At 53.0% G+C, this 19,999-nt stretch overlaps 1 protein-coding gene across 3 annotated transcripts; it reads right to left on the bottom strand.

Annotated features, from left to right (window-relative positions):
- Positions 1-419: 419 nt before the first annotated feature.
- Mef2b (myocyte enhancer factor 2B) lies at positions 420-19,798 on the bottom strand. 3 transcript variants are annotated; one of them, XM_071609646.1, is made up of 10 exons: positions 19,715-19,798; positions 5,111-5,193; positions 4,190-4,393; positions 2,503-2,637; positions 1,893-2,040; positions 1,610-1,743; positions 1,423-1,516; positions 1,146-1,278; positions 645-866; positions 420-555 (listed from the first exon to the last, which is right to left on the bottom strand). In XM_071609646.1, exons 2-10 carry the CDS (start codon positions 5,162-5,164, stop codon positions 552-554), a joined length of 1,128 nt encoding a protein of 375 aa, XP_071465747.1. In that variant the 5' UTR covers positions 5,165-5,193; positions 19,715-19,798; the 3' UTR covers positions 420-551. The 3 variants fall into 3 exon arrangements, with proteins under 3 accessions (XP_071465747.1, XP_071465741.1, XP_027788291.1); XM_071609640.1 differs by having other exon boundaries at positions 420-866; XM_027932490.2 differs by having other exon boundaries at positions 420-866; positions 1,146-1,257.
- Between the last annotated feature and the right edge of the window lie 201 nt (positions 19,799-19,999).

Below are 19,999 nucleotides of genomic sequence, written 5' to 3'. Positions count from 1 at the left end.
ACTGTCTCATTTAAGTTTAAGGAGGCAGCAGGACACTCTCAGTGCACCAGTAGGCAGATACTCATGATTCTCAATGTCTTCTTGCTGTCGATTATTGCCACCCTGTCTGGAGCTTCTCTCTGAGCCCATAACCCAACATCCCAGAAGCAGCCCTTGGCGTATGACTGTGGAGAAGCTGAGGGTAAAGAGCTCAGCCTGGGAATCTGGGCACCTGATGGTGGCGACCCCTGCAGGGCTCCCTTGTGTTCTTGTCCCCAGCTCTGCCCCCACTTTTCCTTGAGGGTACACCATTCTCCCTCTCCTGCAGGAGACACCCCAACCCACTATAAGGCAAGAATGGGGCCCCTGGGGAGGGGGTAGGAAAGGCCCCGGTGGCTGGGGAGGGGTGGGATTCTGAGGGGAAACAGAACAGTCTCCTCTACGGACACCACGTGAGTTTTATTGGTGGATCACAAACAGGAAGGGGCCAGGAGGAGATCCTCGGCATGAATCTGAATCCAGGCGTCCCTCTCCACGCCCCGACGACGGAGGCCGCCAGTGATTGTTGGATTTTATCTGCGGAGGCCGGAAGGGAGACTTGGTCTCCACGTGCCCTCGTCCTGCTGGGCGAGGAAACTGGGCATTGCCACCCTCCGGTCCATTACCGGGGCCAGCTGTCCGCGGAAGACAGCCGTCGCAGGGAAGGCCCGGGCCGCAGGGGCTCTGCCAGGGGCCGAGCGAGGAGCAGAGGGTAGGGGAAGGTCTTGGGAAAGTCGCCCGGGCCCCCGGGGGCCGGCGAGAGGCGCTCGGACTTGATGCTGACTGCGGGGACTGGAGGAGAGGCGCCGCGGGTGGGAGGACCCTCCTCGCCCAGGCTGCGGCCCCCGCTGCAGGAAGGGAGAGAGAAAAGGGAAGCGTGGAATTCATCGAGGAAGGAAGGGGAGCCAGGGAGGTGGCATGGCGTGGGCCAAGGATGGGCAGGAGGACCCTGGGAAAGAAGGGGGTGGCCATCCCTCTTGGGACCTCCGAAACAGCCGCCCACCGGCCGTGAACTGGACGCAGTGCAAGGGATAGCCACCAGGGGTCAGCAGTGTCTAGAGGCTTTGGAGGACCTGGAAGGGCCCCACCAGGAAACCCAAATCTGGAGGAGAGATCGGGGTACTTACTTGGACTGGGCGGGGGCGGCTGGGGGCCCATCCCCTCTTGAGGACTGCCAAGGAGTCAGGGTCGGGGGCTGCAGCAAGCCAGGGGGCGGCGGGGGGTCTCCCAAGCTATATTCTGGTGGGCAGGAGGGGTAGCCTGAGAGAGGAGACCTCTCTGAGCTCGTTGCCCAAGCCAGGCTGACCCCACAGGCCAGTTTTCTGTTTGGGTGGGTTGCCCCTGGGGGAACCCACAGCCGGTAGGTGTGTGGACATTTCCCAGACAAGGAGTGGGGGGATGTACCTGGGGGGCCTGCAGGGAGAAAAGGGAAGCTGCTCAGAGGGGGTCCTGGGGCCGAGGTGGTGCTGGGGCTCTGTAGACTACCATAGAGGCTTCTCTGTGGGGAGAGAAGGTGAAGGGGACACTGAGGCCCACACACAGGCCACCCTGCCTGCCCTCATCAACCCCCTGCCTTCCTTCCCTCACTCACCGAGGTGCTAAGACCCCCTCGGGACCCAGCCAGGCCACCAGGCAGGTCTGGCCTCCGCCCATCTGCTGCCAGGTACAGTGGAGGTGGTGTCTTGCTAGTGAGGTGGCTTGGTGAGAAGAGAGGGTGTGCCAGACCTGGGAAGGAGGACCCCCCCAGAGAGAGGGTGGGTGGGCCATGCCATCAGCTAAGTCTGAGGCTTAGAGGTGACACACTCAGCCAGAGCCAAGATCCAGCCCCCCAACCTCCTGGAACTCCCCCCTCCGGGCCTAAGTCCCATGCTCACCTGGGGGCCCAGCTTTGGGGGCTGCTGGTCGGAAGGGAGACGGGCGGCTCTGGGCAGGTAGGGCTTCCCCAAGCCCAGTGGGATCACAGCCTGGTGGGGGCAGGGCCCCATACACCATGTCCGGGCCGGGCATAGTCGGTGCTGCTGGCTGTGGGCAGAGATGTGGGATGGGTGGAAGGAGGGCGTGGATGTGGGTGCCAAGGCCACTCCACCTTCAGGAAGCCTCCCCTTCTGGCTCCCTCCTCAATCCCCCCACCTGCCCTCCCCTGGCCTAAACCCACAGGGGAAGAGCCTGCATCTGGCTTAGTTTCTCTTCAACCACTAGGTGCAGAGCTGAGGTCCCTCACTCAGCCTTGAGTTGGCACAGAGAGGGTATGTAATGAATCAAAGAAATGAAGAAGGAAGGAACTGTTGGCCTTTTGAACTCTTGCTCATCCTTCAAAGCCCCAGCTACAGTGCTCCTTCTTTGAGGAGGTCTCCCCTTCCCAGGCAGAGACCTGGCTCCAAACTTTAGGTTCCCTGGCCCGAGGTCCCTTTCTCTATCTCAGCCTCAACGGCTTGAGCCTGGGTGGGGAAGGGCCCATGTCCAGTGGGGCAGGGGGCTACTTACATAGAGCCGGGGCCGGGGCAAGGCTGGGTCACCTCCATCACCTGCCAGCCGCCGCAGCTTTTCTCCTGGTCCCTCAGGCCCCTCTTCTGTCTCCAGCTCTGGCCCATCAAGGCCCACACCCCTCCGCTTCAATGTCTATGAGGACAGGAGACAATGGGATGGACCTTTACCTCCTACCCAAGGAAGAAAAAATAGTTCTATGGAGAGAGGACAGGCCTTCCCCACTCAGCTCTGAGGGTAGAAAGAACGCCCATATGGCCCACTCCAGCCCAACCCCATTGATTAAAACCCCAGGGAGTCACCATTTAGTAACTTCCTGCCGCAGTCTGGCTGGGCAAAATAACCGGGAGGTGACAAGCAACTTGAAGGTTGAAGCGGGAACTTAGCGGGCACCCAAGGTAGTGGGAGCCGCTTTATTGCGGAGCAGCAGAGGTATATATACATAACTGATTACACACAGCTTGACTCAATTAGCATCATCTAGATACAGCAGTCAGCCAATAAGGAATCCTCACCATCTTAATGGCTCGGTGGCGTTGCCTTACAAACCACTCCTCCTGGCAAACTGCCAGGCGCCATCTTGACTTGATTTGCGGTCCCCAACAAGTTCCAACTGTGTTTGTTTCAGGAAGGACCCAGAGAGGTCAAGGACCCACCTAGATCACACAGCAGAGCCGAGATCACCCAGGCTTGCTGGTGCTTCCTGATTTAGTCCTGAACTCCCCATGGCTACTTCCATTCTGTTTCCACGTGCAGTGGGGTTTAGTACATGTGAGGAATTGAACTCTGAGGACACTATGGGCTTAACTGAGCTGGTCTCCCCCGGGGCCAAAGAACTACACACTCTTGGTCCTGCTTCTTTTTTGCCAGCTTTGCCCCTTCCTGGAACACTGGGGACTCCCAGGTGCAGGGCAGCCTGCTGCTCCCTCCAGCCCTGGGGCTTTAGCTCCCCTTGCCTACCCTGGCTGGTAGGTGTGGGGTCAGAGCCAACTCCTGGAAAAGCTGCTGTGGTCTCTTTCTCCTGAGCACACAGCAGCTCAGATCAAAACTGCAGATCAAACTATGCAAAGCAAGTTTGCTTCTCAGTGCCCTCTCTCTCTCTCTCTCTCTCTCTCTCTCTCTCTCTCTCTCTCTCTCTCATTGTGTGTGGTGCTGAGGTTTGAACCCAGGACCTCATGCATGCTAGACAAGCACTCTACCACTGAGCTACATTCCCAGCCCTTTTTATTTTATTCATTTATTTTTCGGTACCGGGGATGAACTCAGGGGCACTTGACCACTGAGCCGCATCCCCAGCCCCATTTTGCATTTTATTTAGAGATGGGGTTTCACTGAGTTGCTTAGGGCCTCGCCATCGCTGAGGCTGGCTTTGAACTCGCAATCCTCCTGTCTCAGCCTCCCGAGCCCCTGGGATTACAGGCGTGCACCAGGTTGCTGAGACTGGCCTTAATCTCATGATCCTCCCACCTCAGCCTCCAAGTAGCTGGAATCACGCGCGCCACCATGCCCAGAGCGCTCTTTCTTTCTGCTGTCCAGGCAGCTACCCCTAGGAGGCGTCCTTCATTACCCTGTAGCTGGTTTTATCAGCCACAAGGCCAGATTGCAATCTTGTCTTTTGTGCAAACCCAGAGTCCCTGGGCAGAGTGTGCTGGGTTTGTTGGGGCCAGGGTAGAGGGCCCCGAGGTACCTCGAGGATGTCGGTGTTGGTGCGGCTCTCGTGGGGCTCGCTGTACTCTGTGTACTTCAGCAGCACGCGGTCCATGTCGGTGCTGGCGTACTGGAAGAGGCGGTTGGCGCTGTTGAAGATGATGAGGGCGATCTCGCAGTCACAGAGCACGCTCAGCTCATAGGCCTTCTTCATCAGCCCAAACTTGCGCTTGGTGAAAGTCACCTGGACCCAGGACCCACCGGAGCAGGGGAGAGTGGGAAAGGATCAGGATGTGGAGCAGTGCGGAGGGAGGGCAGGGACCTGATGGGTCCTTGACGATGCTTGGAGAGTCCATGCTTTTCCGTGGGTTTTCCCCACCCGCCGCCCCTGGGATTGAAGCCAGGGCTGTCTATTACTGAGCCACATCTCCAGCCCTTTCTATTTCATTTTGAGACAGAGTCTTGCTAAGTTTTTTTCCAAGCTGACATTGAACTTGCAATCCTTCTGCCTCAGCCTCCCAAGTGGCTGGGCGTGCAGGTGTGTGCCCCAGGCCTGGCACCAGGTGCTCCTTCTGGTTGAGCTGCTCCCTCTGATTTCTCAGTCAGCAAACTCCTACTGGTGCTTTGCAATTCAACCCAAATAGCCCCTCCTCTTTGGTAAGCTTTCCTTGGCCTCCCAAACAGAGCCCACACTTTTTCTCCCAGCTGCCCTCTGAGTTGGTGTGTCTGTGCCCAGCTCCATCCCCTGTATGACCGGGCTCCAGTCATTAGGGAGAACAAACAAAGACACGGTCATAAAAGTGAGCAAATACTCCATCTCAAACTCCTGAGGGTGACTCAAGGCTCCTGAGGCCTCCTCACCCCCTTGCAGTTCTCCCAAATCGCCAGGCCTTTTCCAGATTGTGTGCCCCTTTCCAGGAACGCCTTTCCCTCAGCCACGACTCCAAGCCAGTAAACTTACCTGCCGATTCCTCTGGTCCAAAATGCGGGAGATCTGAATTTTTTTCCTCCCCATGGCCCCAGGCTGAGCAGAGTGAACTTGATCTGGGGGAAAAGGGGGAGAGGACAGAGTGGGTGGATGGAAAATGGGGAGGGGAAGCCCAGCCTCCCTCCTGTCCTCTGCCTGACCCTGCCAGGTGCTAAGGGAAAGATGAGGAGGAAAATTAAGGCAGGCTGCATCCCCTCTGCCTGGGAGCAGCCCCAGAATGTAGCAGATGCTCAATAAACACATTCAAACCCATGAGGAGAAGACCGACCAAGGGTGGAAAAGCAAGTACAGAGGTTCCAATACTGAGGTTAAAAATGACACACTGATGAACCTGACCTCCCTGGGCCTCAGTCTCCCCAGCCATGCATTGTGCAGTGATGTGGGTTGCTGGGTGTTGCTGAGAGATAATATGAGTTAAGCCTTGTGAGGTGGTAAGATGTGCCTGGCACAGAGCAGGTGCTGCATACAAGCTGTTATTATGAATAACAGCAATAGCCAAAAGGTCCTGCCGGCCAGGCTGGAGGGACATCCAATGCCAGCACCCAGCAGCACTTAGCAAACGACCATAGAATCTAGACTCAAGCTGCTGAAACTGAGAAAGCAGAACTATAGGACCTCGTGCACACCCAGAGGGGCTTGGGCCATACAGTGGACAGCCTCATATTCAATCTCACAACGGCAGGCCCACATGCAAGAGCCAGAGCTGTATTTACAAGAAAACATATTCATTTATATATTATTTGTTTACTTTTTTTTTTGAGGTGCTGGGTATGGAACCCAGGGCTTTGCTCATGCTAGGCAAGTGCTCTACCACTGAGCTACATTCCCAGCCTTTTTTATTTTATTGATTTATTTTTTTGGTACCAAAGATTGAACTCAGGGGCACTTGACCACTGAGCCACATCCCAGCCCTATTTTATATTTTGTTTAGAGACGGGGTTTCACTGAGTTGCTTAGTACCTTGCCATTGCTGAGGCACTCGCCTTTGATTCATTCTTTTTAAAAAAAAATTTTTTTAGACGTTGGTGGGCCTTTATTTTGTTCATTTATTTATATGTGGTGCTGATAATGGGACCCAGTGCCTCACACAGGCTAAGCAAGCGCTGTCCCACTGAGCCACAACCACAGCTCCATGATTAGTTCTTTTTAAAGGAAAATGTGTGTGTGCTCGTGTGTGTGTGTGTGTGTGTGTGTGTGTGCTGGGGAGTAACCTAGCACCTCATGCATGAAAATTTTCTGAGAATAACAGAGCTGGTGGCACATACCTGTAACCCCAGTGACTTGGGAGGCTGAGACAGGAGAATCACAAGTTCAAGGCCAGCCTTAGCAACTTAGCCAGGCCCTCAGCAACTTAGTGAGACCCTGTCTTAAAATATTATAAAACGGCTAGAGCTCAGTGGAAAAAATAAAAATGAATAACAGAGCCAGGTGCAGTGGCACGTGCCTCTCATTCAGGCTACTTGGGAGGCTCACAAGTTTGAGGCCAGCCTCAGCACCTTGGCAAGACCCTGTCTCAAAAATAAAAATTGAAAAGGATTGGGGATGTAACTCAGTGAAAAAGCACCCCTGCTTCTGGCCTGGAGTCTTCAGACTGTGACCTTGGCCTGGGGTCTGTCTACTTAGAAATGTAGCAGAAGCCTGGATCTCCCTCACGGAGCTCTTGGCCTGAAAGGCACAGGTGCTGGGCCACAAGGACACAGTGTGAGGGGGTCTGCCTGCCCCAGCGACCCTCATGTAGAACTTGGTAGAACAAAGGAATCACGTTGCCCACACATAATTAGTCACGCGCTCTGCTGGACAGACAACCGCCCTAAGCCCCCAAGTTCCCAAGGGGACAGCCCCTTCTGCTAACGATGTGACCCTGCTCTACTTCCCAGCCTCTCCCATGTTACAGGTGTCTGTGACAGGAGGCTTCAGGCAAGTGGTCTCCCCAGGGTCACGCAGGCCTGCACATAGCTCTCAGCCAGCCTCAGACACTTGGTGGGGCCCTCAGTATGGGAGGCCTCTCCCTAGGTCTCAGACTATTCTGTGAATGGAGCCAGTATCAGTCCCCTGGGGCGGGCATAAGATGCTGAGTGCCCACCACTAGGCCTGGTGAGGAGCTCTTAAGAAATTCAGATCCCAACCAGACACAGTGATGCACACCTGTAATTCCAGCGACTTGGGAGGCTAAAGCAGGAGGAGGGCCAGCCTCAGCAACATGACCCAAAATTTAAAATGATTAAAAGGGCTGGGGATGTAGCTCCGTGGTAGAGCACCCCCGAGTTCAATCCCTAGTGTTTCCTCCACCTCCCCCACAAAATTCAGATCCTAAGCTGGGGATGTAGCTCAGTGGAAGAGTGTTTACCCAGCATGCATAAGGTCCTGGTTCCATCGCTAGTTCCCCTTCCTCAGCAAAATCAGACTCTGGCCCAGTGCAGACCTGACTCCAAATCCTTCTCAGTTTATCATTAAGACACAGACACCATGGCTAGGGTGAAGTTCAATGACAAAGGAGCCCCCAAAGCCAGGAAGTCTTAGGTAGTTGGAAGGCTGAAGCAGGAGGATCACTGGAGCCCAGTTCAAGACCAGCCTGGGCAACACAGTGAGATGGTGAGACCCCATCTCGAAAGAAAGAAAGAGAGAGAGAGAGAGAGAGAAAGGGAGGGTGGGAGGGAAAGAAAGAAAGAAAGAAGGAAAGAAAGAAAGAAAGAAGGAAAGAAAGAAAGAAAGAAAGAAAGAAAGAATTTTTCAGATCCTTTGGGAATGGCCACAGTCTGGCCTGGGTATCCAGCGGCCATAAGGGTAAGACACTTCAGCTGGATGTGTGGCCCCCTGAGTGACCCCAGGAACACAGCATCCTCTGCCCTCTGAGCCAGGTCTCTGGGCCATTACCTCTGTGTACAGCTGGGCCCCCCCAGCTCCAGCTTTACTTGCTAAATTTAACCACCAAGGCTAATTTTAATCCCCGGCCGGAATCAGGCGCGTTCCCACGGCTGGGATGTGTTGCCCCAACCCTAGAAGGTCCCTGGAGGCTGAAGGGGGGCACTGGCCCAGAGGTTCCAGTGCCAAGATGACTCCGGAAATGCCCCCTACACCCGGGGTCCCATGAGAGCAGGGGCCAGACTGGGGCTTGGACCTGAGCCACTTAAGCCTGAAAGACCGGATTCCAAATCCTTCTCAGTTTGTCATTAAGACACAGACACCATGGTTAGGGTGAAGTTCAGTGACAAAGGAGCCCTCAAAGCCAGGAAGTTGGGGAGTCTCTGTGAACAGAGACCCTAGAGCAAAGACAGGAAGTGAGATCCAGGCAGAAAGGACAGCAGGTGCAGGGTCTAAAGAGGAATGAGACACAGCCCGAGGCTGGAGGGAGGCACGGGGGACCTCCAGGGCTGGGCCACTATGGGTCTCCTAGATCAGGACCGTGGGTTCTGGTCTAGGAGCCATTGAGAACTACGAGAGAGACTTTGTACAGAGACAGGATAGGCCTTGCTTTCTTATTTATTTATTTATTTGTTGGTACTGGGATTGAACTCAGGGGCACTTTATCACTGAGCTTAATCCCCAGGCCTTTTTAAAATTTTTTTTTAAAATTTTTGAGATAGGATCTTGCTAAGTTGCTGAAGCTGGTCTGGAACTTGAAATCCCTCTGCTTTAAGCTCCCGGGTCATTGGGACTCCAGGCACATATCGCTGAGCTCAGATATTTTCTTTTGGTTTTTGAAAGAAGGTCTCATTATGTTGTTCAGCCTGCCTTCAAACTCTTGGGCTCAAGGTGATCCTCCTGCCTCAGTCTCCTAAGAAACTGGGACTACAGGCACATGCCACCGTACCTGGCTTGATTTATCATTTTAAGACTCAGCTCGTGGCTGTCATGGGGATCAGAACTGCTGGGGGCAGGGATGGAGATGATTTGAGGGTGGAGGGGAGGACAGAGGTGCACCTGTCTGGGGGTGGGACTCCTTCAATGCTTTCTGCCTTAAGTCATTGTACTCCAGGGTCTGTTGGGTTTTCTGCCTTCTCCAGAGCCAGGCCCGACAGGTGTACTGGGCTCATGCATGAGTTTAATTCTCCTGGCACCCATTGATCCTGGTACTCCCCCCCCCAATCACCCAAGAGCCAACTCACTTTGGTCCCTGAGGGATCTACACAAAACAGCTCCGATCATGCTCACAGCTCCATAAGTCCACACTGTCCTCATGAGCAAGTTCAGCATTCAGCCTGATATTCAAGGCCCCTGCCCAAATCAGCTCCTGCCCATGCCACTCTCCCTTCAATAAGTATCTCTGCTTAAAAGGCTCTTTTGTCTCTTCTTCACCTTTGCAACTCCTATTCACACTTCAAAACCCAGCCCCCCAAAAACCCATTTCTCCGGGAAGACTTCTTTGCCATTCTGGACTTCCACAGTGCACATCCTTCCCCTCCAGTTCTGACCCCGTTGTGCTGGGGTATGCCTATCCAGCTTTATCTCTCCCAGAGCAGCAACCCCTCTGGATCAGGTCCATGAGTGATCAAGAAGATTTCGTGAGGGGCTGGGGATGTGGCTCAGTGATACAGCACTTACTTAGCATGTGTGAGGCACTGGGTTTGATCCTCAGCATCACATAAAAATAAAGAAATTAAATAAAGGTTTGAAAAAAAAGAATGCTTTAAAAGAAAAAATAAAAAGATTTGGTGGTTGGAGCAGGTCAAGAGAAACATGACTGTTCACCCCCTACACATACCCAGTTTCCCTCAACAACTTCCTCTTAGAGTCCCCCAGCTGATACCCTGCCCAGAAATACACGCGCATGCAAATCCAGTCACTCAGCATGGACCTGTCTAGGGCCCAGGTGTGAAGGGCCAGCAGAGGAACGCGGAGGCGGAGGGCCTAGGGTGTGCATATATATTTGTACTCACATGCAAATCCCCACCCTGAGCCGCAGACAGACCCTGGTGGCCCATTCTCCAGATGTTGGTGTGATCGGAACTTCTGGGGGGAGGTGGTGGCACATGCTGAGTGTGCCGGGCACGAGGGGGGAAGCTGAGGTTGGGGAGGCCTCTTCTGCACATGCACACCCTCCCCCTCTCGTCCAGCCAGAAGGCGGAGAGCTGGGGGCTTCTGCCTGGCACAGGGGCAGGGAGTGAAGCCATTGACCTGGGGATCAAGTAGGGAAGAAAGGACAGAATACAGGGGCATCTCAGGGGAGGAAGCAGGTAACTGTGCCTGAGGCAGAGGCTAGACAGGGGCCTGAGCAGATGAACAGGGAAGCCACCCCTTTCTTTGAACCCCCATACTTGGCACTGAGTATCACTCTGTGCTAACCACGAGCTAGGCTGACCCTTTCTTTTTTTTTATTGTTTTTAGTTGTAGTTTAGTTGAACACAACTAATACTTCTATTTTACTTATTTATTTTTATGTGGTGCCTCACATGTGCAAGGCGAGCGCTCTACCACTGAGCCCCAGCCCCGGCCCTAGGCCGACCCTTTTTTAAAAGAAGTAGAACAACAATCATGGAAGATACAAAAAGTGACTTGAGACCCCTCATTTTAAAAAAGCATCAGCTGTGTGCAAAGCCCTGAGTTCAATCCCCAGTGCCACCAAAAAAAAAAAAAAAAAAAAATCAGCCAGGTATAGTGGCACATGCCTGCAGTCTCAACTATTCCTGAGGCTGAAGAGGAAGGATGGATTGAGCCCAGGAGTTTGAGGACAGCCTGGATAATATGGAGAATCAATCTCTCTCTCTATCTCTCTCTCTCTCTCTCTCTGTCTCGCTCTCTCGCTCTCTTGCTCTCTCTCACTCTCTCGCTCTCTCTCGCTCTCTTTGGTACCAGGGATTAAACTCAGGGGCACTCGACCACTGAGCCACATCCCCAGCCCTATTTTGTATTTTATTTACAGAATTTACAGACAGGGTCTCACTGAGTTGCTTAGTGCCTCACTGGGTTACTGAGGCTGGCTTTGAACTCATGATCCTCCTGCCTCAGCCTCCCAAGCTTCTGGGATTACAGGCGTGAGCCACCTCACCCGCTGAGAAACTCCATCTTAAAAAAAAAAAAAAAAGCACCAGGCTCGGATGGTTTTACAATTCTTTTCATTGAACCTCAATGCACAGATGAGCCCAGTGTTATTTAAACTAATTAAGACTTTTGAAATAGATGGGAGCTGTTCAAGTAGTTTTACGAAACTAAGAAATTACTTTATGTTTAAACCTGAGTAGGTCTAAAAACAAAAGTATTGACCATGATAGGGGTTACATTTGCCAGGGGCAGCAGAAGTCACCACCTGAACTGAGACACAAGCATGAGAAAGGGACAACCAAGAATGGGGTAAACAATCATGGGATCTGGGGAAAGATCCCGCAAAATAAAGTCCCGCAAAATAAACTGCAAAGAAAAAGACCTGGAGGTGATAATGAGTAAATCAAAGAAGGTGATGTGAGAGATAGGAAGAATGGAGGGAGGTGGTAGTGACAAGATTTGCAGTGGTCACAACACATAGGGCCAGTGGGCCACCGGGAGGAGAGGGGGCTTTACTCTGAGGGCAATGGAGAGCCATAGAGTTTGGGAGAAGGGGAATTTTGTGTTTTTCTTTTTTTTTTTTTAGTTGTGGGGTGGAACCCAGGACCTCATACTAAACACATGCTCTCCCCAGAGCTATGCCTCAATGCTTTGTATGGTTTTAAAAAGTTCCTTCACGGGGGAAAAGAAGTTCCTCTGGCTCTCGTTCACTGGGAGTAGAAAGAGGTAAAACTACTTGGAAACCTGTCAGGCGTATATTTAATCTGAACAGATGCCTCTGTGATGACCCTCTCCTCAGTATTCACCCAAGAGAAATGGGTCCATATTGTACCAGAGGACATAGGACAAGAATCAGCAATTTTATGCATCACAGCCCCAAACTGGAAATGACCCACATGCCCTCAACAGGAGAATCAGTAAATATTTTCTGGTAGAGTCTACAATGGACCGTGACATTGTAGATAGAAAAAGCGCACGCTCTAGCTTCATGAAACTACATGGTGAATCCGAACCGACTCTGCTGACAATACGGAGGGGATATGTGCTGAGATGCCATTTACACCAAGTTCCTAAACAGTCCAAATTCATCTCTGGTGATGATATCAGCACAGTGGCTACCTAGGGCAGAGGCCCAAAGTGGAAATCCTGGGGGCTAGGAATGTGCTGCTTCCTGATCTGGGGTCTTAGTATGAAGTGTCCGGTCTTGCAAATATTTTGAGCTTTACTTCAGTGAATATGTACATTTTGCTTAGTGTGATTTATCTTAACCAAAAATTATTATTATTATTATTATTTTTAGAGTTGGGGACGTAGTTCAGTTGTACAGCACCTGCCTACCATGCTTGAAGCCCAGGTAAAACACACACACACACACACACATACACACACATACACACACATACACACACACATTTAAAGCCCACTGCTCCTGCTCATGGCTACCATAGGGACCAGTGTCTGTCCAGGCAGGAGTGAGGTGACAGGGAGAGGCTGGGCAGAAGTCCTGGTGGGAAACACGCAGTCTGGACAGAAGTAGGGTCGGTAAGAGGGCAATGATGGACTAATGGTTTGTTGAGCAAAGTAAAAGAGCTGGAAGCACATGCCCGTGGTGGGAGAGAAGAGTCAGGGTCCAGGCCTGAGCACTGTTGTGGGTGGGGGTGGGAGATGAAGGAGGACCTCAGGAACACCTGAACATCGTAAATTCTCTGTGGTAGTGACTGTGGTTACTAAATCAATCCACAAACACCCCGAGCTTCTTCAGGTCATAGACTGTCACCTTTCTAGGTTGATCAGGCATCTGTCCCAGGTGATGGAGACTGAAGGGCACTGGAAGGAATCCCACCCTGCCACTGACCCTTCGCCTTTGGCCTCTCCTCGCAGGAGGGCTCGGGATTCTCACCTGTAAATGAGCCTGCGAATCCTTCTCCCATCAGCTGGGAGGAGGTGGGGCGGAGGGACGGGTCTCTTGACCTTGTCTCCTTCCTTCCCAGAAGCCAGTTTTGGAACTTGGGACGCTGAGTCAGCGTGCTGTCTCGCAAGGCCACGGTGACAGCCTTCGCTGCATCAATCCCCCACTTCCTCCCCCATAAAATGGGTCACAGGATCGTGACCTCAGAGGCTTTGCAGCGAGGGTTTGAGAGCACAGATCAGGAACGAGTTCCCCTTCTCGGCTCCCAGTGGGCATTTAATGGGGGGACGAATGGCAGAGTCAGTCTGCCAGACCCTTGAGCCCGCGAGGAGACCGCAGATCGGCGGGGGACCCAGGCCGGGAAAGGAGAAGTGAGAGGCAGGTGGGTGGCGGAGGGAGGCGCGGGCCCGCGGGACGCTGCGGAGCGGGGAGGGGGCGCTGCTCTGGCCGCCGCGACGAATCAGGCCGGAGGCCCCGCCTCACGCAACCCCAGCAGCGGTTTCATCACCTGCTCCCCAAGTACCTCATTACGGGTGACAGGAAGAGCCCCTTGGAAAGCCAGGACCCCCCCTCCCCTCTCTTGGGGGCCAGAGCAGCTCCGACCCCAGCTGCTGGCGGCGACCCTCCCTCCCCAGCCAGAGCCTTGGACCCGCCTTCTCCCCTGGGAACCTGGGGACATGATGCCCAGGTGCGTTGGGGAGCACCGGGGTGACCCGGGGGCCTGGATCAGCCCACTGGGTCCTTCTGGCCCCCCGCAGGTGCCCTTGGGGAGAGTGTGGGCTCAACCAGCGCTTCCCCTGCAGCCTCAGTTTCCTCCCCCAGAAGATGGGGAGAGTCTGGGCTATCTTGAGGTCTCTGGGTGTGACTTTTTCCAGGAGGCTTTGGGTTACTCTTCCTCAGCCCTCCAGGGTCCAGAGAAGAGTGAAGCCCTCAAGCAGTTCTAGGCGGTGAGGTTGAGGGAAGAGAGATTAAGATTATCCCTCAGTCTGGACAGAATGGGGGGAGATTCCCTGACAAAATGAGACCCCCAAACACGCAGAGCCCCTCAGAATATACAGAGGCTCTAAACGATGGATCCACCAAACACTTTTATTCCCAAACACATAAGGATCTCTGCCTACAGAAGACCTCAAGCCAGGGGTGGTTACTCTCACCTTTAATCCTAGCCACTCAAGAGAGACTTGGGAGGCTAGGGCAGGAGGATCGCAAATCTGATTGTAAGTTGCCAGCCTGGGAAACTTAACAAGATTCTGTCTCAGAATAAAAATTAAAGGCCAGGCTCAGTGGTGCACTGGGCTTCGGAGGCTGAGGCAGGAGGATGGCAAGTTCAAAACCAGCCTCAGCAAAAGTGAGGTGCTAAGCAACTCAGTGAGACCCTGTCTGTAGACCCTGTCCCTAGGACCCCCCCCAAAAAAAAAAAAACCCAGAATTTAAAAGGGCTGGGGTGTAGCTCAGTGGTAGAATGGCTCTGGGTTAAATCCCCATTACCAAAAAAAAAAAAAAAATCCTCAAAACACAGCTCACACTACACACAGATCGCCCCCCCAAACAACCCACATAGTTATCCAAACATAAATCCCCCAAACATAATCAGATCCCTTTGTACATGCAGACCCCAGACATACATAGGCCCCCCAACAAGTCAATCCCCCAAATACAACAGACCCCCAGACATAAAGAGCTCCCTAAATGCATGTAGACACCTGACTCATACAGATCCCCCAACAACATGCAGATGCCAAGATATATTCAGACTCTCCCAAACACAGACCCCTAAAATCCATGCTGGTCCCCTAGGACATGGACACAGGTGGGCTTTCCCACCTCTTCTTTAAGCAGGGGGCTGAGGTCTGAGGGTAGGGGTTCTGAACCCCAAAATCCAAGAACATTCAAGCTAGAGAAGGCCATGGGACCCTGGAGCACAGATGTACTCATAGGAAAACTGAGACCCAGTTGGGGACACCCAAGACCCCTTCCCTGGACCACTCCTGCTGGAGGGGCAGGAACCCGCAGTAAGCAGGACTTACACTGTGCCCCAGGAGCCCAGTGTGGCCATCCACTGAGAAGTCACAGCTGGGGCTGTGGGGCCAGTCAGTACAGCTTTCAAACTCTTTTTTTCCCCCTTCTGTGTAGAGGATTTATTTATTTAGTTATCTATCTATCTATCTATCTGCGGTGGTGGGAATGGAACCCAGGATCGTGTGCAGGCTAGGCAAGCACTCTACCACTGAGCTATGGCTCTAGCCCTGTGCTGGGGACCAAACCCAGGATCTCTTGCATGAAGAACACAACCCTAGCCCAAGGTTCCAATCCTGATTTTACCATATGCTCATTTTTTTTTTTTATTCTTTTGGAGCCTTGGTTTCCCCATGTGTACACTAGGCCCCTGCACACTTCCCAAGCACCCATCCACCTCTCCCCCAACCTCAGCTGACCTTCTGCCCCTTTTGGGGCACATGACACACCGGCCCCAAACAGATCTGCCACATTCCCATCACTTTCCCTTTGCCCAGGTCTCTTAACACCATTTTCAGCCCTATCCAGGCACAGCCGACATGACCTGCAGAAATCCCTCCTCCTAAAAGCACCCTCTTCCCCAGGTGGGATTCACCTAAACCTGCAGCACTTCACCCTACAGGACTTCCCATCCCCACCTCCCGTGGTGCTGGGGATGGAATCCAGGGCCTTGAATATGCTAGGCAAGCATATGCAATATGCCCAGCCCTTTTTGTTTTATTTTGAGACAGGGTCTGGCTCAGTTGCCCAGGCTGGCATCAAACTTGTGATCCTCCTGCCTCATCCTTCCGAGCAGCTGGAATTATACGTCTGATTGTATTCCTTGGTGCTTTCTTTGACCAGCATCTTGCCACAATAGCATGTCCTACTCTGTGAGGGCGGGATGGAGCCTCCCCAATCCCTGGCCCACTGTAGATCCCCCATCACTCTTCTTGGAATGAATGAGCAACAACTGTTTAACAAACAGAAGAAACACTGGTAACTTGTTCAGCTTTTGTGGTGCTGGGGATGGAACCCAGGTCCTTGCCCTAGCTAGGCAAGAGCTCTACCACTGAGCTGAACCCCTAGCCCTCAGTTTCCTTCCTTCCTTCCTTCCTTCCTTCCTTCCTTCCTTCCTTCCTTCCTTCCTTCCTTCCTTCCTAACTACCTACCTACCTTCCTTAAGGGGCACTTAACTACTGAGCCACATCCCCAGCCCTTTTTATATTTTATTTAGAGACAGGGTCTCGCTGAGTTGCTCAGGGCCTTGATAAACTTCTGAGGCTGGTTCTGAACTCGTGACCCTCCTGCCTCAGCCTCCCAAGCCGCTCAGTTTTCTTTTAAACACTTCATGGCCCACAAAACAAACTGAAGGCCCCATATGGCCTGTGGGCCACAAGTTTGAGACCCCTGCTCTGAAAAGTTTTCACAGTACAACAGCCAACTAGATAGGCCAAGCAACTGACCCTCTGGAGGTCCCACTACTCAGCTTGAGTGGAAACCACATCCGGAAGTCACCCAACACAAACCTGGCCTGCCACAGGCATGCTCACCTGCCAAGAAGGCCTGTCCTTCATCAAGGTCACTGAAAACTGAGGATCCTCCCATCCCATCTTACCTTCCTGAGGATCCAGGAGAGACACCACGCTTAGCCTGACCCTGCTGTCCCACAGCCAAGCCACCAAAGGCCCCCAGCAATGTCCCCTGAGCCTCAGTGGCGGCTGCAGGGACAGCCCAAGATTTCCCTCTCTTTGTTCCAGAGAAAGATCTCCCTGTGGGGCCCCAGAAATTCATCCCCAGAGGCCCAGGCCTCCCTGCTTGGGAAATTAGCACATCTGTCAGTGCTGGGCTAGGCGGAAGGGATCCTGCCCACAGCCTGGCAGCCCTAAGATGCAGCCAGCTGGAACCCTGGGATGTGACTTTGGGGCATCCCCAGTCCCTTACTGTCTACCCCCAGAAATGTCAGGGACACAGGAACAGGAGGTAGACAGAGCTGGGCTCCCCATCAACTGGTACAGTAGGGGAGGCAATGACAGATATGTAACCGTGCCTGGGGGACGGCTGGCCCAGGAGAAATTCAAAAGGCAGGGTCTGTGGCAAGTGGCAGGGAAGGGAGCTGCTTTGGACAGAGGGTCCAGAAGGGCCTTTCTGAGAAGTGGCCTTACCATGTAGGGATGTGGGGACAACCTGCCTGGCTGATAGAATTATCACACTGCAAAGGCCCTAAGGTGGGAATGTGCTGGGCAGGTTTCAGGAGCAGGCGAGGTTGGTTTGTCTGGGGTGAGGTGAAGCTGAGACAGCTGGAGACAGAGGCTGGGGGGAAGGGGGGGCAGGGTGATGGAGAGCGCTGCAGAACAACAGGGAGTTTTCTTTTTTTTGGGGGGGGTGTACCAGGAATTGAACCCAGGGGCACTTAACCATGGAGCCACATCTCCAGCCCTTTTTTATAATTTATTTAGAGACAGGGTTTTGCTGAGTTGCTTAAGGCCTTACTAAGTTGCTGAGGCTGGGTTTGAACTTGTGATCCTCCTTCCTCAGCCTCCCAAGTCACTGGGATGACAGGCATGCCCCACCTCACCTGGCAGCAATAGGGAGTTATGGAAGGTGTGTGAGCAGGTGAGGGCTGTGGTCTGATTCAAGATTTTTCCGAAGACCTCATGGCTGTCATGGGGAGGAGGTCAGGATAGCATCCAGCAGATGGTGGGCCAGGCAGGCTGCAGACCACAGAAGTGGATGCGGTGTGCCTGTGTCAACAGCAGTGGGGACTCCTGATTTCACCCCACTGCAATTGCTCCCTTCTCAGGCCTCTACCTTGACTTTGGGAACTTGGACCTGGAGGAGAACAGCTCCTAGCAAAGGATGGAGTGAGGATAGGCCAGGATGGCGCTCTTAGGCACCTCTGCTTGGTCACAGATCAGATGGCACCTCCTATGATTGAGCACCTACTCTAGGCGCAGGCCCATACTCCACCTCATTTACACACGGGACCTGCCTGACCCACAAATGGCCTAGTGAAGCGAAGCCAGTGCCCCTTCTTTATACCAGAAAAGGTGAGATTTTTTTCTGGAGCCCACATGGTAAGAGCCCCCAGGTCCGCAATCAAGCCTGGGCCCAAGGGCCAAACTGACACACCCCAACTCATAGCCCCTGCCCAGTCTTGGAAGCAGAACTGAATGTTCAACCCAGAATCACCATGGGGGTGCCTAGACACTCATTCTTACACCTCTGGGGTATCAGGACATTTGCACAGGTCTTACAGACATAGACACAGGGAGGTCGTTTTGTGGGGCAGAGAAATGGGAATCTCTGTGAGGATTCACAGGCTAGGGTAGAGTGAGCTCCCAAACCCCCTAAAGGGATCTATCTATCTCCAGGTACATAAATGCTTCAAATCTTCCAGAAGACTGATTCCCCCCAACTTGTCTAAATTCATTGCCTCCAATTATTTTAATTCCTTTTCTTCTCTTAATTTTCATTTTCCAGATGTCCACTGGTTGGTTATGATTTAAGCAAATAAATCACTAGTTGAAGATGGGAAGCCAAATTCAGGGTCCCTCGCCTTTGGTTTTGTTCTTTCAGAGGGCTAAGGAGTAGACTGAGCCCAATCCTTTCTCCAAAAGGCGTGGGTATATCTACCTGTTTGAGTCCCCCACCTCAAAAACAAAAACAAACAAACAAACAAACAACAACAACAAAAAACCCAGCTTCCAGCTCTTGAAGGTGAAATTTCTAAAGCCACCCCAAATTCTGTTCTATGGAGGCCAAATTTGGCTTCACACTTCATATAAGTAGCAAGTGACAGGCCTGGGTCAGGAGAACAAGGCTGCCATTTCAGGAAGCCCTCTGACCTCTGGAATCAAACCTCAAACACTGGTCCTTCAAAGTTTAAGTACTTTTTGAACCCAAGTTCCTTCACTCCATGAGTCTTGTCCCCATATGCTCAGGGTCCACAGGTCCTGACTGTCCTCAGAGAGGATTCTCTGTGAGGCCAGGCATGAGGCCTCAGTTATGTCTGCCTTCTCCAGTCTGGCTGGGCCTGGGGTGGCCAGGGACCTGGGTTGCCAACATCTGCAGCCCTGAACCCTGAAAGAGGCAGTGAGGGGAGACCATGACTGTGAAGTAATGCTGCCACCAGCTTGTCATGTGCTGACAACCTCAGAAGACTGTGACTCTTCTTCCTGTACCATTGTCTTGAAGCACAGGGAAGAAGATGGCCCACAGGCAGCTGTGGTCCCACGTTCTAGGGCTCTGTGCCCATGTTCTCACTGTGACACAGGAGAGCACATCAGTGTACAGTTGTGCAAAGGGGTCTTGCTGATGCCAAATGTGCACACCCAGAGAGGGGCACAGTGCATCTCAGATATAGAGTCGTAGACACATAACAGGGACTCAGGCTGTCACAGTTTGCCCTCAATTCAAATCTCCCCAACTCACATCAAAACCTGACACATGCCCCTTGGACACACAAACTCTCAGAAACACAACCTCTCAGGCACACAACTCAGAAACAACCTTCAGACCCGTGCTCAGGCATTCATACCCTCTCTGAGTGCACTCCTTGAACATACACACACATACGCAAACCTTCGGAGGCACAGCAGCGCACCCGACCTCCAAACCCAGCCCAAAGCACAGAAGCCATTCAAAGGACTGCGCGCGAGTCTTGACCCGATCAGACGCGACCCGACACCCACCTGCTCCGTCCCAGGAATCGGCTCCCAGACCCGCTGCTGCCACACACAGATCCAGGCGCCGGTGGCCACAGGTACCTTCCCAGTGGGCGGCCCCGCCCCTGGGAGACGATTGGGCGGGGAAAGATCATTTGCATAGAGGGCGTCACCGTGGTGCTGCGGTGGGCGGACATTTGGGCGTGGCCCCGCCCCGAGAGTTCTAAGGCGGGGAATCGGAAGGCTCTAAGTTCGCTGGCAAATTAAGAGGGGAAAGAGAGGACTGGAAGTGTAGCTCAGTGACAGACTACT

The sequence above is a fragment of the Marmota flaviventris genome, chromosome 1 (assembly GCF_047511675.1).
Source record: "Marmota flaviventris isolate mMarFla1 chromosome 1, mMarFla1.hap1, whole genome shotgun sequence".
NCBI lineage: Eukaryota > Metazoa > Chordata > Mammalia > Rodentia > Sciuridae > Marmota > Marmota flaviventris.
This window is presented reverse-complemented; position numbering and strand designations above follow the sequence as displayed.

What these genes read in the sequence shown, in the direction of transcription:
- Mef2b (XM_071609640.1), bottom strand. Translation starts at nt 5,164, where the DNA reads ATGGGGAGGAAAAAAATTCAGATCTCCCGCATTTTGGACCAGAGGAAT. An exon ending in CCAACACCGACATCCTCGAG is followed by an intron (nt 2,638 to 4,189) that starts GTACCTCGGGGC and finishes CTGTCCTCATAG; the next exon opens with ACATTGAAGCGGAGGGGTGT. An exon ending in CCCCAAAGCTGGGCCCCCAG is followed by an intron (nt 1,744 to 1,892) that starts GTGAGCATGGGA and finishes CCTCCTTCCCAG; the next exon opens with GTCTGGCACACCCTCTCTTC.